Raw genomic sequence first — 16,385 nt, 5'->3', positions numbered from 1 at the left:
ATCATGGAGGGGCTGGGGACCGCCAGCAAATTAGCCTCTGCTGAGCGCAGAGGACGACTAGGAGCATTGAAGGTGACCATTGTCCCTCGCTATACCTCTCTCTGATTGTCGGTCTCTAAGGTGCTACTGGATAGGCACCATTTGGAAAAAGATCGGTGATATGTGCTCCAGCTGATTGGTTCAGGGAGAACTCAGTTTCTTACGCTCCTAACTCCAAAACGTAGTGCAGGAAGAGTTAGAAGAGGCAGCCACCCTCAGTAGGAGCCACTTAGGGAAAACCACCAGGAGTTGAACCTGTAGCTGGATTACCTACCAATGCCAGCTCAGGCAGACAGCAAGCCCCTTTCTCTAGCCCAGAGCGGAGTCATTTTGAGCAAACGCTTTCTGCCCAGAAAGGCTTGGGGATGCTCGGATGGCCTTTTAGTTCTCCGTTTCCAAACTGGGCTTTCCCCTGGCCTTTGGAGACAGGGCGGTGGAAATTAAAGGAGCTGAATAATGAGAGAAGCGTTGGAGTGGGACAGCGGCTGAGCCGTGAAGCGAGGCAACGCTGCTTGAAGTCTTCCCCTCTCCACTCTTTCGGAAGAAGCTGTTCTCCTTGAGCCGTGGCCTTCATTGGCAATATGGGCAAAATGTTTGCTGCTGAGCTCCCCCCCCCCCCCCCCCCAAGACTAGAAGAACAGATTTCCAGCTTTGCCTGCAGAAAAGCCCAAACTCAATCTTTTACTCAGTGAGGGATTGAAATGCAAAGTTTGTTGCTGGAGGATGTAGTGATGGCAACAGGCACAGACAGCTTTAAAAGGGGATTAGATAGATGCTTGGGGGACAGGTCTATCTGTAGATATTAGCCATGAGGAGCAAAAGGGAACCTCCACCTTCAGAGCAGTCTTCCTCTAAACCTTAGAGCCAGGAGGCAACATTAGGGGAGCCTTTATGCCTTGTTATTGGCCCTCCAGAGGAACTGGGTGAGACAGAATGCTGGACCCAACAGGCCACTGGTATGATCCAGCAGGGCTCTTTCTATGTTCTTAAGACCTCCAGTTCAGAGGGGGAATATCAGGTCCCTCTCTTCCAATAGACTAGATGCTGTCTGACAGAGGTGGGATCCAGCAGGTTCCCACAGGTTCCCGAGAGTAGGTTATTAATTATTTGTGTGTGCCGAGAGGGGGTTACGAATTGGTGATTTTGCCACGTGATTTTTGCCTTAGTTACGCCCCTCCTCTCAGCAGTAGCGCGCAGAACTTGAAGCAGTCTAGCAGGAGGTGCACCGGCGTGCGTGGCAGCCTGCGCCTGCGTGCATTCGTTTCCCGCCCAATGACCGGCGCAGCGGCTGCGTCCTTGCCACAGCCCCGCCCAGGAATGCCCCGCCCCCCAAATGCCTGGCCACACCCCCGTTGTGCCCCGCCCAGCCCCATTGGCGCTACGCCACAGTTTGAATCCTACCACCATGGGGACCTGTTACTAAAATTTTTGGATCCCACCACTGCTGTCTGACTAGATGAGCTGATGGTATCAGGCACCTTTATTCATTTTCAGGGTCAGGGACTCCTGAGCTGAATGCATGTGAAGATCGTGAAAAAGCAACAATTCAAAACGGATACCATCCAGGCTAAGAATCGCACCACCCATCATTTTAGCTGTCAAGCTGAGGGAGGGGCGAGTTTCTGTGTGGTCAGATGCATCCAATGAGGAAGGAAATTACTCATAAAGCAGAATTACAAGTTTATTACTTATATTTTTTTAAAAGTTAGACAGAAAAACACAACAACAACAACAGAAGGAGGCCAGGCAGTTTTCCTGCGGCAACCCTACGCAGACAGAACAGCCTCTGACCCTTTGCCCATCCCGCAGAGCAGGGAGTGTCCCACCTACCACAAGATGATAAAGGGCTATTTCGATGACAATCCCCTGCCCCAAGTCATGAGACAGCGTGGCACACTTGGAGAACGATGGTGCTTCGCAGGTTTCTCTCTGTGACACATCACGTTAATCCATTTCTTTTTTTGTTTACAGGTGGATATTAAAAATAGCCCTTTTTGTACCTTTCCTCTTGGTGGGAGGAAGGAAGAGTGAGATTACAGACTTCCCACCCACCCGAATAGTGCATTAAAAGGTCACCAAAGTTACAGAGAACGGGATTAGTTTCCTAGACGGGGTGGGGTGGGGGTGGGGGGGGGTGAACAAAGGTGGAGTGGGGCGGCAGGGCTCGAACATCCCCACTCCCACACAACGCCTCCTTCGCTAGCTTCAAAGCAAACAGAGAAGTGAGAGAACATAATTACAAATTAGTTGTTTAAAAAAAATAACAGTTTAAAAAAATAAAACATTTGCTCTTAAAAAAAACAAAAAGAAGAGAAGTGCCTTTAGTGTGTTTTCCCCCCCACTGGCTCCGCCCCCATCGCGCTTTCCATGAGCTCCAGGCCGACGGGGAAAATGGCAGCCCGCAAATAGGACGTGCCCCGCCTCTTGGACCCAGTCCCGTTCCCAGCCAAGCCGTCTTCACAGCACCGTCAGCTCCTCTTCGGCAGGGCTGGGGCAGGCGTTAGATCCGGGCAGGTGTCCGTTACTGATGCCGCCATCTAGCTCTTCCTGCAGGTAGTGGCGGATCTCTTGAGGGAGGGAGAGGTTCTCCAGTTCACACTCACGTTCTAGCTGGGCCGCCAGCTGCAAGAAAGGCAAGGGGGGAAGGGGTGAGAGGGAAGAGAAGATGGAAAGGAACACGTTGCTGATTTCCACCCCCCCACCCCCCATATACCATCTAGCTAATTGTATGTACTATGCTGGTCCCCTCCTGGGGGTGGGGAATGGGGGGATAGGAGGTCTCGGGTGCCATCCAAAGTTAGGTTTTCTGTGAAGTGGATCTTGTAATTCTTTAATGTACAGTGGAACCTCAGTTTTCGTTGGTAATCCGTCCAAAAAGAATTGATGAAAACCAAAACCAATGAAAACCGAGGCAAACTTTTCCATAGGAATCAATGTAAATCCAATTAATCTGTTCTAGGCTCTCCAAAAAACATATAAAAACCACATTTTTTGGTGAATAAACATAGTGTTTAATGCTGAAAATAGTAACAAACAATAACACTAGGACCAGCTTCAGAGCGAGTGGACCAATGTCGCATCAGAAAGCTGTCTAAAAAGGTCTGTTTCTGACGCCTCTTGAAGATTTGTCTGAAATGGGGCAAGACACTGTCATTAAACAAGTTGCAGACACAGCCTGCAACAGCTTTGTCCGGGTGATTTTTCTCCACAAACCTCTGCACCTTACTGCAAATCGATGAAAACCGGGGCAAAATCAATGAAAACCGAGACAAATTTTTCACTGAAAAAATCGATGAAAACCGAAACCGATGAAAACCAAAGTTCCACTGTACTTTAAATTATGGATTGTGTGTTGTTGTTTTGGTTTTATCCTGTGTTGGTTACCGTGTTGGTTTTATCTTGTACGCCGCCCGGAGTCCTTCGGGGGTGGGCGGTATCCCATGTTTAATAAATAATAATAATAAATAATTTAAACCAAAGGCTGGGCAGATTGCTGGTCCATCAAGCCCACTGTGTCTGACAGTGACTAAAAAGACTAGGAAAATGCTTTGAGCCGGAGCTGCCACGGCTGGGCTGCAAACCCAGTGCTTTGACTCGGAACACAGCCCCACCCTTAAAAAGAGAGGTTGGGGCCATGGCACAGTGGCAGAGCACCTGCTTGGCATGCAGAAAGTTGCAGGTTCAATCCCAGCCATCTCCAGTCGAAAGCTCCAGGTAGCACATGTTGGGGAAGACCTTGACCTGAGCCCCTTGGAGAGCTGCTGCCGGTCTGAGTAGACAATACTGGTCTTGATGGGACCAGTGGTTAGATCCAGTAGAATCCTTCTATGCTGTATCATATAGGTCCGTGGTGGCGAACCTTTGGCACTCCAGATGTTATGGACTACAATTCCCATCAGCCAATTGGCCATGCTGGAAGGGGCTGATGGGAATTGTAGTCCATAACATCTGGAGTGCCAAAGGTTTGCCACCACTGACATAGGTGCTCAAAGGCTTTGCACACACAGGAGCAACCAAACGGTTCACTTCCTGCAAGAGTGGCGAAGTGGACGTCTGAAGCTGGCTTCTTCCATTGAGGGCCAATGTTTTCTAATCTGACTGGCCGTGGGTCACCAGGGTGTCATCCCCAATGGCTGGCAATGAGCACAAAGGGCCAAAAGTCCTGCATGCAGAGCAGGTGCCCTAACCACTAAACCACAAACCGCTTCCCAAGTTAAGCTTCTGGGGTCTGAGTGATGGTCTGAACTCGCACCTTCTCAGCCTGAGTCTTCTAGCATCACTCTTAGGGCACTTTCACACACACTGAATAATCTGCTTTCAAAACACTTTAGAAGAAGAGTTTGGATTTATATCCCTCCCCCTTTCTCTCCTGTAAGGAGACTCAAAGGGGCTGACAATCTCCTTTCCCTTACACACACACACACCCCAAAAAACCTCTGTGTGGGTGGGGCTGAGAGAGCTCAGAAGAACTGTGACTAGTCCAAGGTCACTCAGCTGGCATGTGTTGGAGTGCACAAGCTAATCTGGTTCCCCAGATAAGCCTCCACAGCTCAAGTGGCAGAGCGGGGAATCAAACCCAGTTCTCCAGATTAGATTGCACCTGCTCTTAATCACCGCACCGCGCTGGCTCTCCAGCGATCATTTAGCAATAATTTGCAAGTGGATATTGCCATTTCATGCAGTTGCTACGTGCATTCAAAGTGTAGTGATCAGCGTGAGTGAAAGAGAGGCCAGTAACAAACATCCGAAGCTACGGTGCACAGAGTCAGACTGACTTAGTTCGGCTCTACTCCCTCCGACTGGCAGAGCTCTCCAGGGTCCCAAACGCAAGCTCTTTTTAAACAGAGGATACCAAGAACAACCCAATTCAATTCTGCACTTGGGGTTGGTACAAGCTACACTGTTAACCCAAGGCAGAATCCTGTGTGAATGGCCAATGAAGCTGGTAAAAGTGTCAATATATTGAGGAAGATTTCGAAAAACAGGTCTAAACCAGGAGCCTGTCTGGCTGAAAATGAGTTGGATTTCTGCCTCTACTGTGTCAGTACTGGCAGGAAGCCAGTTGAACTTCTGCCTGCATTAGAATCATAGAGTTGAAAGAGATCCCAAGGGCCATCAAGTCCAACCCCCTGCAATGCAGGAACACACAATCAAAGCACTCCTGACAGATGGCCACTGTGCCTCTCTTATGTCACTGGATTAATGCAAACCACTCGAATGTCTGCCGGTACTGATGAAAGTTAGTGGCTGAAAGCAAGTTGAATTGATGCCTGTACTGTGGCAACATCAGCTGGAAGCAAGTTAAATGTCTGTCTGTCTGGTGTCAATATATCAACCTAAGCAAATAAATTTCTGTCTGAACTGATGTGGCTTGAGCAAGTGGAAGGCTAAAGGACCACTATATAGGCATATGATTTCATTATTATATTTTATAAGGAAACTTTTGACAGGTTCATTGGCCATTTGCACAGGATTCTGTCTTGTATTTTCAACTGCTAATGTGTGTTCCCTTGTTTATACTTCCCAAGTTGTTAACACAAGCATGGTGCATCTACTGACAACTCAACCTGGAACTGGCCCGCAGTCAGAGTATATCTAGGGAAAATGTAGCTCGGTGCAAAATCTGACACACACCCCTTTGCATGGGCGGCTGCCCTCCCCCACCACAACCAACAACTTTTTTTGCACCAAGTCATCTCAAAGTCACCATCATATTATAGAAGTCAGTGGGAAAGGAGGAGTGTGGGGGAAATTCCGCCCCCCCCCCCCCCCGACGTGACTAAATGGCTACAGTCCGGGGACATTGGACCCCAGTTGTTCCCTGGGCGGTACACCCCTGCCCACAGTGATGTGGATCCAAGAAGCAGTTCCCATCACTTCCTGTACTACTGATGACTAGAAGCAAGCAGAGAGACAGTGAGCACCCTCCCCACTGCATCTTCCCGAGCAGCTGCTTGGGTGATTTGGAATAACAGCAGCCTATTTCTGCTTGGTACTTTTTTTTTTGTTTGGAATGTCTTCATAGGTATGAGCTGTCTGTTCGCGGCTTTGTGAATTTAGACAACCAAAACAAGAATGGCAAGACGTAAATATTTAAAAAACCAACAAAAATTTAAATAATTCAGACATCTTACACATAATGTGGAGGCTGCTGCTAAGAATATGTTTGCTTCTTCACTGAAGTGAGGTGGGGGTGAAATTTTCTCAGCACACGGAGGACTCCAGCGGCATAAAGAAGCTTCTTTTTTTAAAAAAACTACATTATGTAACACAAAACCACCCTAAGGCTAGAGGACACAGCCAAAGCTCACCTGCACTTGAGTCCTCAATGCAAAATCAACAATTAGCCAGCCAGCTGTGTACACAGGACAAGTAGCAAAACCACCTTAATACCTCCCCAAACAGGTGTTCTTGACATAGAGCCCAAAACACAGCTAGAGGAAACAGTACATTCTTGGCAGCCGCTGGCTTAAAGCCTCTCCACACTGCAACCTGAATTGTAAACACGGTGGCATTTGTACGGAGTGCAGCTTTTTTTCTGATACCCTTTGTAAGGAGGCTGGGCATGCAACGCTCGGCCCAAAGACAGAGGAATCTGGGGCAACGGCTGTGAATGCACAAGCCCCTCCGGTGTGAGCAGCTGCCACTAGAGGGCAGTGAAGAGCCTCAACGTCCACAAGATCTGGCCACCATTCTTAGACCACAGAAGCTGTGGGCTCCCCCATACTTCCTCGTTCCCAATAACCTTCATGCCTAGAAGGTTCAGTTCCTCCTAAGATTGTGAACCTACCGTTGGGGCCTGGAGATCTCGAATTGCAACTGATCTCCAGACTCAAGAGATCAGCTGTGCTGGAGAAAATGGTTGCTTTAGACTACAGTTCCCATCAGCCCCTGCCAGTATGGCGAAGTGGTAGGGCTCATGGGAATTGTAGTCTATGAACATCTGGAGGGCCATAGTTTGAAGACCCCTGCTTTAGAGGACGGACTCTGTGGCTGCTGAGGTCCCGCTACTCCTGAAATCCTCCCGCCTCAGGTCCCATCCCCAAATCTCCAGGTATTTTTCCAATCCAAAGTTGGCAGCTCCACCTCACTGGGCAGAGGCCCCTGAAAGCAGCAGGGGTTTTCCAAATTTCCTGGGATCTGGGAAAATAGGACCGGAGAATTTCCCAACTCGGACTGGGCAACCCGAATGTTTCCCGCACAAGGCCACACTCACAATTGCAGCGACAGGACAGAATCTGGGAGCTTCCCACAAGGCCAAGCTGCACTCACCCGTGGCTCTTCTTCCTCGATGAGCTGCAGGATCCCCTGGTGGCCTGCCAGTAGCTTCTCCTGCCGCCGTTTCTGGGCTTCCTCGAGCTTTGGGACAGAAAAAGAGAACAGGTCCAGGGAAGAAGGACTTAGATGAAAGGGACCTCAGAGATGCAGGATCCCAGCAGCGGAAGGATCTTGGGAACCTGTAGGTTGCTCCCGTTCTCTGGCAAACCTGCAGCACACCTGTGCCTGATTCCCCAACCCCTTTCTAATGTATGTGCCCTCGTGAAAGAGCTACTCTGCTTTGAGCAGTGGAGCCATTTGGCAGTGGGTTAGGAACTTTTGGGGAGTTAGGGCTTTTGGGGAGGCCAGCCACTGATGCCCCCCCCCAGAGGAGTTTTAGCTGTTAGACGCCATCTGTTGTTTTGAAATGAAATGTTATATTATGATTTGAACGCTGTATTTTAATGTGGACCAGTACTAAATGTACGGTGTTTGTTTATTTATTTGCCTGTGTTCTGTTTGTTTGTTGTGAACCGCCCTGAGCCCTCCAGGGGAGGGCGGTATAGAAGTTTAATAATAAATAAATAAATAAAACGACAGCTAACTGTACCCCCACAAAGAGTTTGAGGGAGTGCACACAGGTCCCCTTTCCTTCCTTTGGTGGTGGAAAGCACCGTCAAGGCGCGGCCAACCTATGGTGATCCCACAGGTTTTTCAAGGCAAAAGACCTTCAGAGGTAGCCTGTGGTGGTTAAGGACAGTGGACTCCAATCTGAAGAACCGGGTTTGATTCCCCAGTCCTCCACATTGAGCCTGGTGGGAGACCCTGAGCTAGTCTCAGTTCTCTCAGAACTCTCTCAGCCCCACCTACCTCACAAGGTGTCGGTTGTGGGGGGAGGAAGGGCAAGCTGCTTTGAGACTCTTTACGGTTGGGAAAAGTGGGGTACAAATCCAAACTCCTCTGCTTCTTGTCGGCAACCCTAGATTTCCTCAGTGGTCTCCCAATTGTTGGAAGAAAGGGACTTTACGCTGTTTCCTGCCTCATCCTACAGAGGGTTTTTTTTACTAGCGAGCTAGTGGCTAGATAGGGACTTAGGAATTTGTCAGCTTTACTCTATCATGCTGACTCTATCCCTTTGATGTAGAGTGATACCCTTAGGGACTTCCTCCCTTGCTTCCGCCTTCTTCTCAGAACCTCTCCATCTTACCTTCACCATGCCTAGGGAGAGGATGTGTCTCCTACGCATCCGCCTCCATCCAGCTAGATTAGATTAGACAGTGAACCTATCTCTCCACCTTTCTATCCAGAATGGAGTTCACTAATAAATACTCTTTTCATTAGATTAGAAACTACAAATGACTCTGACTTTCTTTTGTGTCTGAAGTTCTCTCTAGCAAGCTCAACCACGCGTGTGTGCTCAGGTAAGCTTCCCTGTGTTCAGCCTCTGTGCCGCTCTGCTACTTTTCAAGGGAAACACACGCACCAGGTGTGGTTCTCCCAACACCAATTAAGTACCCACTTCAGGTGATCCTGCTTAGCTTCCGAGAGCCAATGAGATCGGGCTAGCCTGGGCCATCCAAGTCGGGGGCACAGGTCCTTTCTTTACCTGCGGGGTCAGGTAAGCTAAGTGACTGGGCTGGGTCTCCCACAGTGAGGAAGTGGGGGCTTGAACTTGAGCCCTCCCTACTCTAACCAAGACACGGATTCGTTTCCAACCCCATCTCCAAACCTGCACTGAACTTTTGTAATGTGTGTGTGGGGGGTGAGTGTGTGTTAGTGCACACTAGACACTCACCCTGCGAATGGAGTTCACCGATTCGGTGATGTGCCTTCTGTTAATCTCCGTCAGCTCACTAAGGAGAAGAGGAAAAGGATACAGCTTATCACGGATAAGTCCCCTCCCTCTGAGCAAATCCACACTTCCTCCAAGGAGGAGGATCTGAGAAGCAAATATGATCAGAACTGACACAGCTAAATCCCTTCACTAACCTCCGGCCAAGAGTATCGGACGTCTTCCGGCTCTGACAAAATGGCTGCCGTCCCGCCTCAAACTTGGCCTACCGTTCCAGACCTACAGTCTTTCCCATCTTAAAAACCCCAAAACGGGAAGCACTTTCACACAGACACGCTTCAACTCACACTTCTTTTTTACTCTTCTCCCGGGATTTGGCCTCCGAGATGCTGTTGTGCCTTTTTCGGTCCAGGATTTTCTGAAGTTCCTTCTTCTCTCTAATGCGGGGGAGAGCAACAGGAAGAACGGAGACACCCAAAGATTACCCGGGAGGGGGTGGGGCCGAGCCCGTTTCTTCCGTTCCACCCCAAGCATGACTCACTTCTCACTGATTTCCTTCAGTTTCTTCAGCTGAGCAGCCTGGCACTCCCGGGCAATTTCTCTCAAGCGCTGCTGTGCCTGGAGTAAAACAAGAGCAGCGGAATGGATCACAGATCCCTCCAAGTGATTCTGATTTGCCTGCCAAAGCCCGGGGCAGCATATGGGGTCACCTGCATAAGTTACACATGCTAAGTCTGCACAATGTATTGTCGAAGGCTTTCACGGCTGGAATCACTAGGATGTTGTGGGTTTCCCGGGTTGTATGGCCGTGTTCCAGCAGCATTTTCTCCTGACGTTTCGCCTGCATCTGTGGCTGGATGCCACAGATGCAGGCGAAACGTCAGGAGAAAATACTACTGGGACATGGCCATACAACCCGGAAAAACCACAACATCCTAAGTCTGCACAGATTGGGTTCACCTGGCGTACACCGAACACAAATCTGTAGCGGCCTTTAAACCAAGTCACATTCCTGGTCTATCAAGGTCTAAACCAGGGGGTCTGCAACCTGCGGCTCTCCAGATGTTCATGGACTACAATTCCCATCAGCCCCTGCCAGCATGAACATCTAGAGAGCCGCAGGTTGCAGACCCCTGGTCTAACCTGACTGGCAGCGACTCTCCAGGTTCTCAGGGCAAAAGTATTTCACATCCCCTACTATCTGAGGGAGGGGCCATGGATCAGTGGCAGACCATTGGCTTGACATGTAGAAGGTCCCAGGTTCAATTCCCCAGATCTCCAGGTAAAATGATCTGGCAGTCGGTGATGTGAAAGACCTCTTTCTGCCTGAGACCCTGGAGAGCGGCTGCCAGCCGGAGTAGGCAATGTTGACCTTGATAGATAAGTGGTCCGAGCCAGCATAAGGCAGCTTCATGTGTGATTGGATTATCTGAACTGACTCAATCCAGGAAGCCATGGCCAGCATGCTGTAGTAGTGGTTAAGAGGTGCACTCTAATCTGGAGAACCGGGTTTGATTCCCCACTCTGCCAATTGAGCTGTGGAGGCTTATCTGGTGAACCAGATTAGCTTATGCATTCCAACACAAGCCAGCTTGATGATTTGGGGCTAGTCACCATTCTTCGGAGCTCTCTCAGCCCCACCCACCTCACAGGGTATCTGTTGTGGGGAGGGAAGGGAAAGGAGATTGTAAGCCCCTTTGAGTCTCCTTACAGGACAGAAAGGGGGGGGATATAAATCCAAACTACTTCTTATTCCGTTTGCCAGACCTGAACAAGGTATGTTAACTGTAAGATGGCTGGGAAGTCATCAATTCATACGGTGCTGCCGTAAGTCGGAAAGGGCTTGATGACACGTAATGCATCATCTGATCCTTCGAAATGTAGACTCCAAGCAATTAAATATAAGCCTTTCTGAATGTATTGCTGGAGCTTCGAGTTGCTAATTCTGTCCCAGAGTTCAGGAAACCCCCACTGCAAATCTACTTTGCGTCAGTGATTCTAGCCTGGCCACACTCCCACTGAGACAGTGGGAATTTCTGGGCAGACTCCTTGTAGACACCTCTACTTTGTAACTCCTTGAGGACTGCAAACTTGGGATCTGCTTTTTATTTAAATCCTGTGCTGCTGAGGATTCAAAAATGGAGCACTGGCGTTTCATTCCTTGTACCTCAGCGCCTTGAATCTACGGGTACGCTTTGATTCCCCACCAGCCCTGAGTAGACGGCTTAGAACCCAGCATTCCAAGGGCCTGGCCAACACCTGCCCCCTCTTAGGATACCTGGTGCAGATGCTCTCGCTTGCAGTCTCTCTCCAGCTGGTGCTGGGTCTCCCGCAGCTGGAGCAAACTCTGCATCTGCCACTCCTGCAGTTCCAGCATCCGGTGGGTCACGGTCTGCTCCTGACCTTGCCGCACGGCCTCCATGGAGCCCACAGAGCTGCGGGGGGACCTGGTGGAGAGGAGAGAAGGGCGGGGAAAGGCCATTGCTTTCACATCCTGCACGTAAGCTCCCAAAGGCACCTGGTGGGCCACTGCGAGTAGCAGAGTGCTGGGCTAGATGGACTCTGGTCTGATCCAGCAGGCTCGTTCTTATCTATCAACACACAGAGGCAGGGGGCTGACTTCCAAGCCTGCAAAATGGGTCTGGGTGGGAAAGCGTTCTGCAAACCAGGGTTGAAGAGGAGGTGGCCGGAGTCGTGGGGCTGGATCCCCGAGCTCCTTTCCTTAATCAGCGCCTCCAGCCACTTTGCCTCTGGGGAAAGTTCCGGCCATCTGTCCCATGTCCATCTTCTCAGCTTTAATCTTGCCACACACCCCTTCACACTGGCTTGGGATCCAGCAGGGACAGAGGGCAGACTGGTGGTGGGGCAGAGGGCAGGCAAGCCTCTCCTCATAGCCTTAACCCCACCAGCAACATGACTTGGACAAGGAGAGATTTTTCCTTGCCCTCCCAGTGGGATCCTGGCAGCCATGCCTTCAAACTTGGGGCGTGCCACAAGACCACGGGAAGCCCCCACCTCCAATCTGGAGAAACCGGGTTTGATTCCCTGCTCTGCTGCCTGAGCTGTGGAGGCTTATCTGGGGAATTCAGATTAGCCTGTGCACTCCCACACCATGGGCTAGTCACAGTTCTTCGGAGCTCTCTCAGCCCTACCTACCTCTCAGGGTGTTTGTTGTGGGGGAGGGGGGGAAGGGAAAGGAGTTTGTAAGCCCCTTTGAGACTCCTATAGGAGAGAAAGGGGGGGATATAAATCCAACTCTTCTTCTTCTTCCCTGGAAGAACACAACAGGTGGAAGCACACACTCCAGTGTGATGCACCTCCACTGAGGCTGAGTGGCGTGGCGGAAGCATGGGACAAAAGGGAGGCTCTCACCCTTCCCGGCTGCGCTGCTGGGTCCTTTCCACCTGGGACAGGTGCGCGGTCTGCTTCTTGTTCAGGCTGCAGATCTTCTTCATGTGCTTCCGCCGCAGCTCCTTCAGCTCCCGATACTGCTTCTTCAGCAGTTTCACAAAAGCTTTGTGCTGCCGCAGCTCTTCCAAAGACTGGGGGAAGACCTCTGGGAAAGAAGGGCCTTTCGTCAGCTGCGCGTGTACGTGCGTGGAAAGGGATGGCAAGTCGCAGCCAACCTACAGGGCAGCTCACGGGGTTTTCAGGGCACAAATAAGCGGAGAGAGTTTGCCGATGCAATGTTGCAACCCTGAACTTCCTGGGAGGTCTCCCATCCAAGGACTAAACGGGGCCAATCCTCCTTAGCTTCCAAGATCTGACGAAATTGGGCCAGTCTGCACCATCCAGGACAGGGCAATTCAGCCTTATCAGTATGCAAATCGTGCTTTGCAGAGTAACCCACACACATGAATACAAACATCCACACACACACAAGTATGGGAAACTAAGCATTTGCTGGCATTATATAAATACCTTCACGTTTCTCTCTCCAGTCATTAATGATCAGAGACTTGATTTAAAAGGAAAATAAAACCACAGGCGTAGCTAGGGGAAATGGAGCCCGGTGCAAAATCTGACCCTCAAAGGTGTAGCCCCCATCTCCTATTAGCTCCCATTGGAAACAATGGGGGATGGGGCACCCCCTTTGGGAGTCCAGAACCAAACCTCACCTAACTTGGGTGGTATCATCAGGAGAGTCTCCCGAAAAATCTCTGAAATTTTGGTGCTGCTAATCTAAAAACTGCGCCCCCTGCAGGCCAAAAACTGAAAAAACACTAAAAATACCAAAAAAACACAAACCAACCTGCAATTTTTGCGCCCCCACAAGGGGGTGCCCGGTGCAACGCGCACCCCCGACCCCGTTAGCTTCGCCTCTGGAAAAAACGCACTGTTATAGAAGTTGGGGATTTCTCAGGGCAGTGAGCCATTCATCGTTGTGGAACAGTCTTGGCTATGATCTCACCCAAGGGCTAGAGAGGGATTGTCCAGATGATCTTCAGGGTTCTCTTTTAGCCCTATAATTCTAAAGGTATGCTCCAAATGTTGGCACAAGCCTTTTCCTTACCTGCCAGGACACTGGCAATCAGGTCGTCCCTCTGCACTACAGGTGTGGAAGAGAAAGGAGAAATTAAAACAGAAGTAGTTCAATCGGGGAGCAGGATACAAGAGTCCTTAAGAGACAGAGGGGAGAAGCACCAGCTCAAACAACCTGCCTACTTGGGGATAAATTTGTGGCAGATGTGCTCCCTCCCCATCCGCAAGCACAGGACATGGCTTTGTGGCAGACAACCCCTTGCTACAGCCTGGGAAAAGGACGGAGGAGGGTTGTGGATCAATGGTTCCACATCTGCTTGACATGCAGCCGGTTGCAGGTTTAATCTCCAGCATCTCCAGCTAAACCAGGGGTCTGCAACCTGCAGCTCTACAGATGTTCATGGACTACAAATCCCATCAGCCCCTACCAGCATGGCCCATCAGCAGGGGCTGATGGGAATTGTAGTCCATAAACATGTGGAGAGCCGCAGATTGCAGACCCCTGAGCTAAACGGCTCAGGCAGCAGGTAATGTGAAAAGACCCCAAGAGGGCTGCTGCAGATCAGAGCAGACAATACCAATTTTGAAAGACTCAGCACAAACAGCTTAAATTATCCTTACAGCATAAGCCCCGCCCCGTTCAGCACGTTTGGGATGCTCTGAAAAAAGTAGGCAGGGAAGTCTGATGCCGTGACATATTACGGGGCTGTGATTAGCGTTAGTGGAATTCACTGCCTCGGAGAGTGGTGGAGTCCCCTTCTTTGGAGGTTTTTAAACAGAGGCTGGGTGAACATATGTTGGGAGTGCTTTGATTCTGTGTTCCTGCACAGCAGGGGGTTAGACTTGATGGCCCTTGGGATCTCTTCCAATTCTATTATTCTATATCAGACAAAGGCCCAGGAGACCTGGGTTCAAATCCTCCCTCAGCCACGAAACTCAGTGCAATCTTGACCTACTTGCTCCCTCTCAGCCTAAACTATTTTGCAGTGTTGTCGTGATAATAAAATAGTGGAGGGGAGATCCACATATGTTGGCCTTGGAGGAAGAATGCCCAGGAACAGGAGATGGGGGTAGGGGACAAGCCCTGGTTTAGAAAACCCCTATTTAGACCCCAACTAAGGAAGTTAGTCCTGTGCATTTAGGAGCCGCGTGGCGTATTGGTTAAATGCTCGCACTGCCACTCACACAGTCAGGAGTTCAAGCCCCCGGTGGGTCAGATATCCTGGCAGCTGGCTCATGGTCAACTCAGCCATCCATTCATTTCTTGGTTGGTAAATGAGTACCTAGCTCATTGCTAGGGGGTAAACAATAGCCGGGGAAAGCAATGGCAAACTACCCCACAAAAACAGCTTGCCTATGAAATCACTGCTTGCAGTGGCACCCCAGGGTCGGACACGACTGAAGGGGAAAGTTTACTTTTACCTGTGCATTTCTCCATTGCCTTTTATGAGAATTGTGCTCACGCAGCTTTTTACACCTTACCTTGGCTGGGCACCACACTGGGGCTCCGAGTGGGGGACAATAAAACGGGAGGGGGCTTGCTCACTTCTTCAGGAGGAGAGGAAGTTGCATCGGAGCGGCTTCTCCCCAGAGACTCCCGCGGTTTCTCCGCGCACTCCTACAGGCAAAGTCCAAAAAGAGTTTAAATAGAACAGGACAGCGATCCCAAATGCTCCCACGCTCCTAATCTTCTCCTGCTGTTGCCTGTTGGGACGCTGGCGGACGTCATCCCGTTATTGTCTGCCCCCCGTCCCCCCGGCCGCACTCACCTCGCTCTCCCCTATCAGAGCTGCCAGCTGCTTTGCCCGCTGGTCCAATAAGCTGACGTGTTTGATGGGGTTAATCAGAGCCTCCGCATAATCTGAGGAAGAAAACGGATGTTTAACAGGGCTGCTGATGTACTGGGTATTTTAAACGGTGCACATGAAGAAGAAAAAATCATTCACTTCCTTGAATAAATCGCCCGCGTTTCAGTCAAGCGGATCGGCTTAAGGCAAAACGCTTGCTCCGAAGACACCGTTCACAGATTAGGCACACGCTTCCCACACAAAAAGAACCCCACCCTCTCTCGTGTACAGGAGGAAATGCTTGGCTTTTGTGAAAGACACGTTTTTAAAATCTGCTGCTCAAACCGTGGCAACTGCCTAGCCAATTAATCTACTCAAGTGCTGTGTGTGTGCGTTAAGTGCCCTCAAGTTGCTACTGAGTCATGACGAGAGCAGCACAACCACAACAAGTAATTCATAGTCACAGCTCTTCGACAAATATATATTCTGGGCAAATGCCCTGGAGAATAAGCAACATAACCCTGGGCTTGCCCCCTCAAGAATATGCATGGCACTCCCCCCGATCTCTCCTTCTCCCCTCCCGCCTATTTGACTCCTCTCTCCATTCTCTCAGAACTCCCCCTGAATTTGGGATGATTTCCTCAGGACCCTTCCGCACATCCACTTCCACAATTGTTTGCAAGTGGATTTTGCTATTCTGCACAGCGGCAAAGTGCACTTTAAGCGGATTGAAAGTGCATTATTCTGCATGGGCGGAAGGGGCCTCCGCCTTCTTCCAAGGAACCTTTGGAGAGTTCACAGAAGATGAGCTTGTCAACAGCCATTTAAGCCATGCTACTCAAAATGGGAACCTCCATTTTCAGGAGCAGTATACCTCTGGAAAATAGGCGATGGGGAAGAAGAACTGGGCAGGGCCTTGGTTTTCATATCCCTGATCATAAGCTTTCCACAAAAGCTTACGTGAGAGACTCCGGGCCCCTGGTTTGCTCTGGCAAGGGAATTATTTTGTTCTCAGCAACTTGCTAGCT

General features: G+C 50.2%; 1 protein-coding gene across 1 annotated transcript in view; it reads right to left on the bottom strand.

Moving 5' to 3' along the window:
- Window positions 1–1,707: 1,707 nt before the first annotated feature.
- Window positions 1,708–16,385, bottom strand: part of PLCB3 (phospholipase C beta 3) — an 85,266-nt gene continuing 70,588 nt past the window's right edge. The window contains exons 24-33 of the mRNA XM_048512227.1: window positions 15,340–15,431; window positions 15,053–15,188; window positions 13,602–13,637; window positions 12,461–12,644; window positions 11,367–11,535; window positions 9,630–9,706; window positions 9,436–9,525; window positions 9,092–9,149; window positions 7,312–7,398; window positions 1,708–2,661 (exon numbers count right to left, since the gene is read on the bottom strand). Coding sequence (XP_048368184.1) covers window positions 2,497–2,661; window positions 7,312–7,398; window positions 9,092–9,149; window positions 9,436–9,525; window positions 9,630–9,706; window positions 11,367–11,535; window positions 12,461–12,644; window positions 13,602–13,637; window positions 15,053–15,188; window positions 15,340–15,431 — 1,094 coding nt within the window. The 3' untranslated portion in view covers window positions 1,708–2,496. The remainder of the gene's footprint in view (window positions 2,662–7,311; window positions 7,399–9,091; window positions 9,150–9,435; window positions 9,526–9,629; window positions 9,707–11,366; window positions 11,536–12,460; window positions 12,645–13,601; window positions 13,638–15,052; window positions 15,189–15,339; window positions 15,432–16,385) is intronic.

The sequence above is a fragment of the Sphaerodactylus townsendi genome, linkage group LG01, assembly GCF_021028975.2.
Source record: "Sphaerodactylus townsendi isolate TG3544 linkage group LG01, MPM_Stown_v2.3, whole genome shotgun sequence".
NCBI lineage: Eukaryota > Metazoa > Chordata > Lepidosauria > Squamata > Sphaerodactylidae > Sphaerodactylus > Sphaerodactylus townsendi.
The sequence above is the reverse complement of the archived record's forward strand: the minus strand, read 5'-3'. Positions and strand labels throughout refer to the sequence as shown.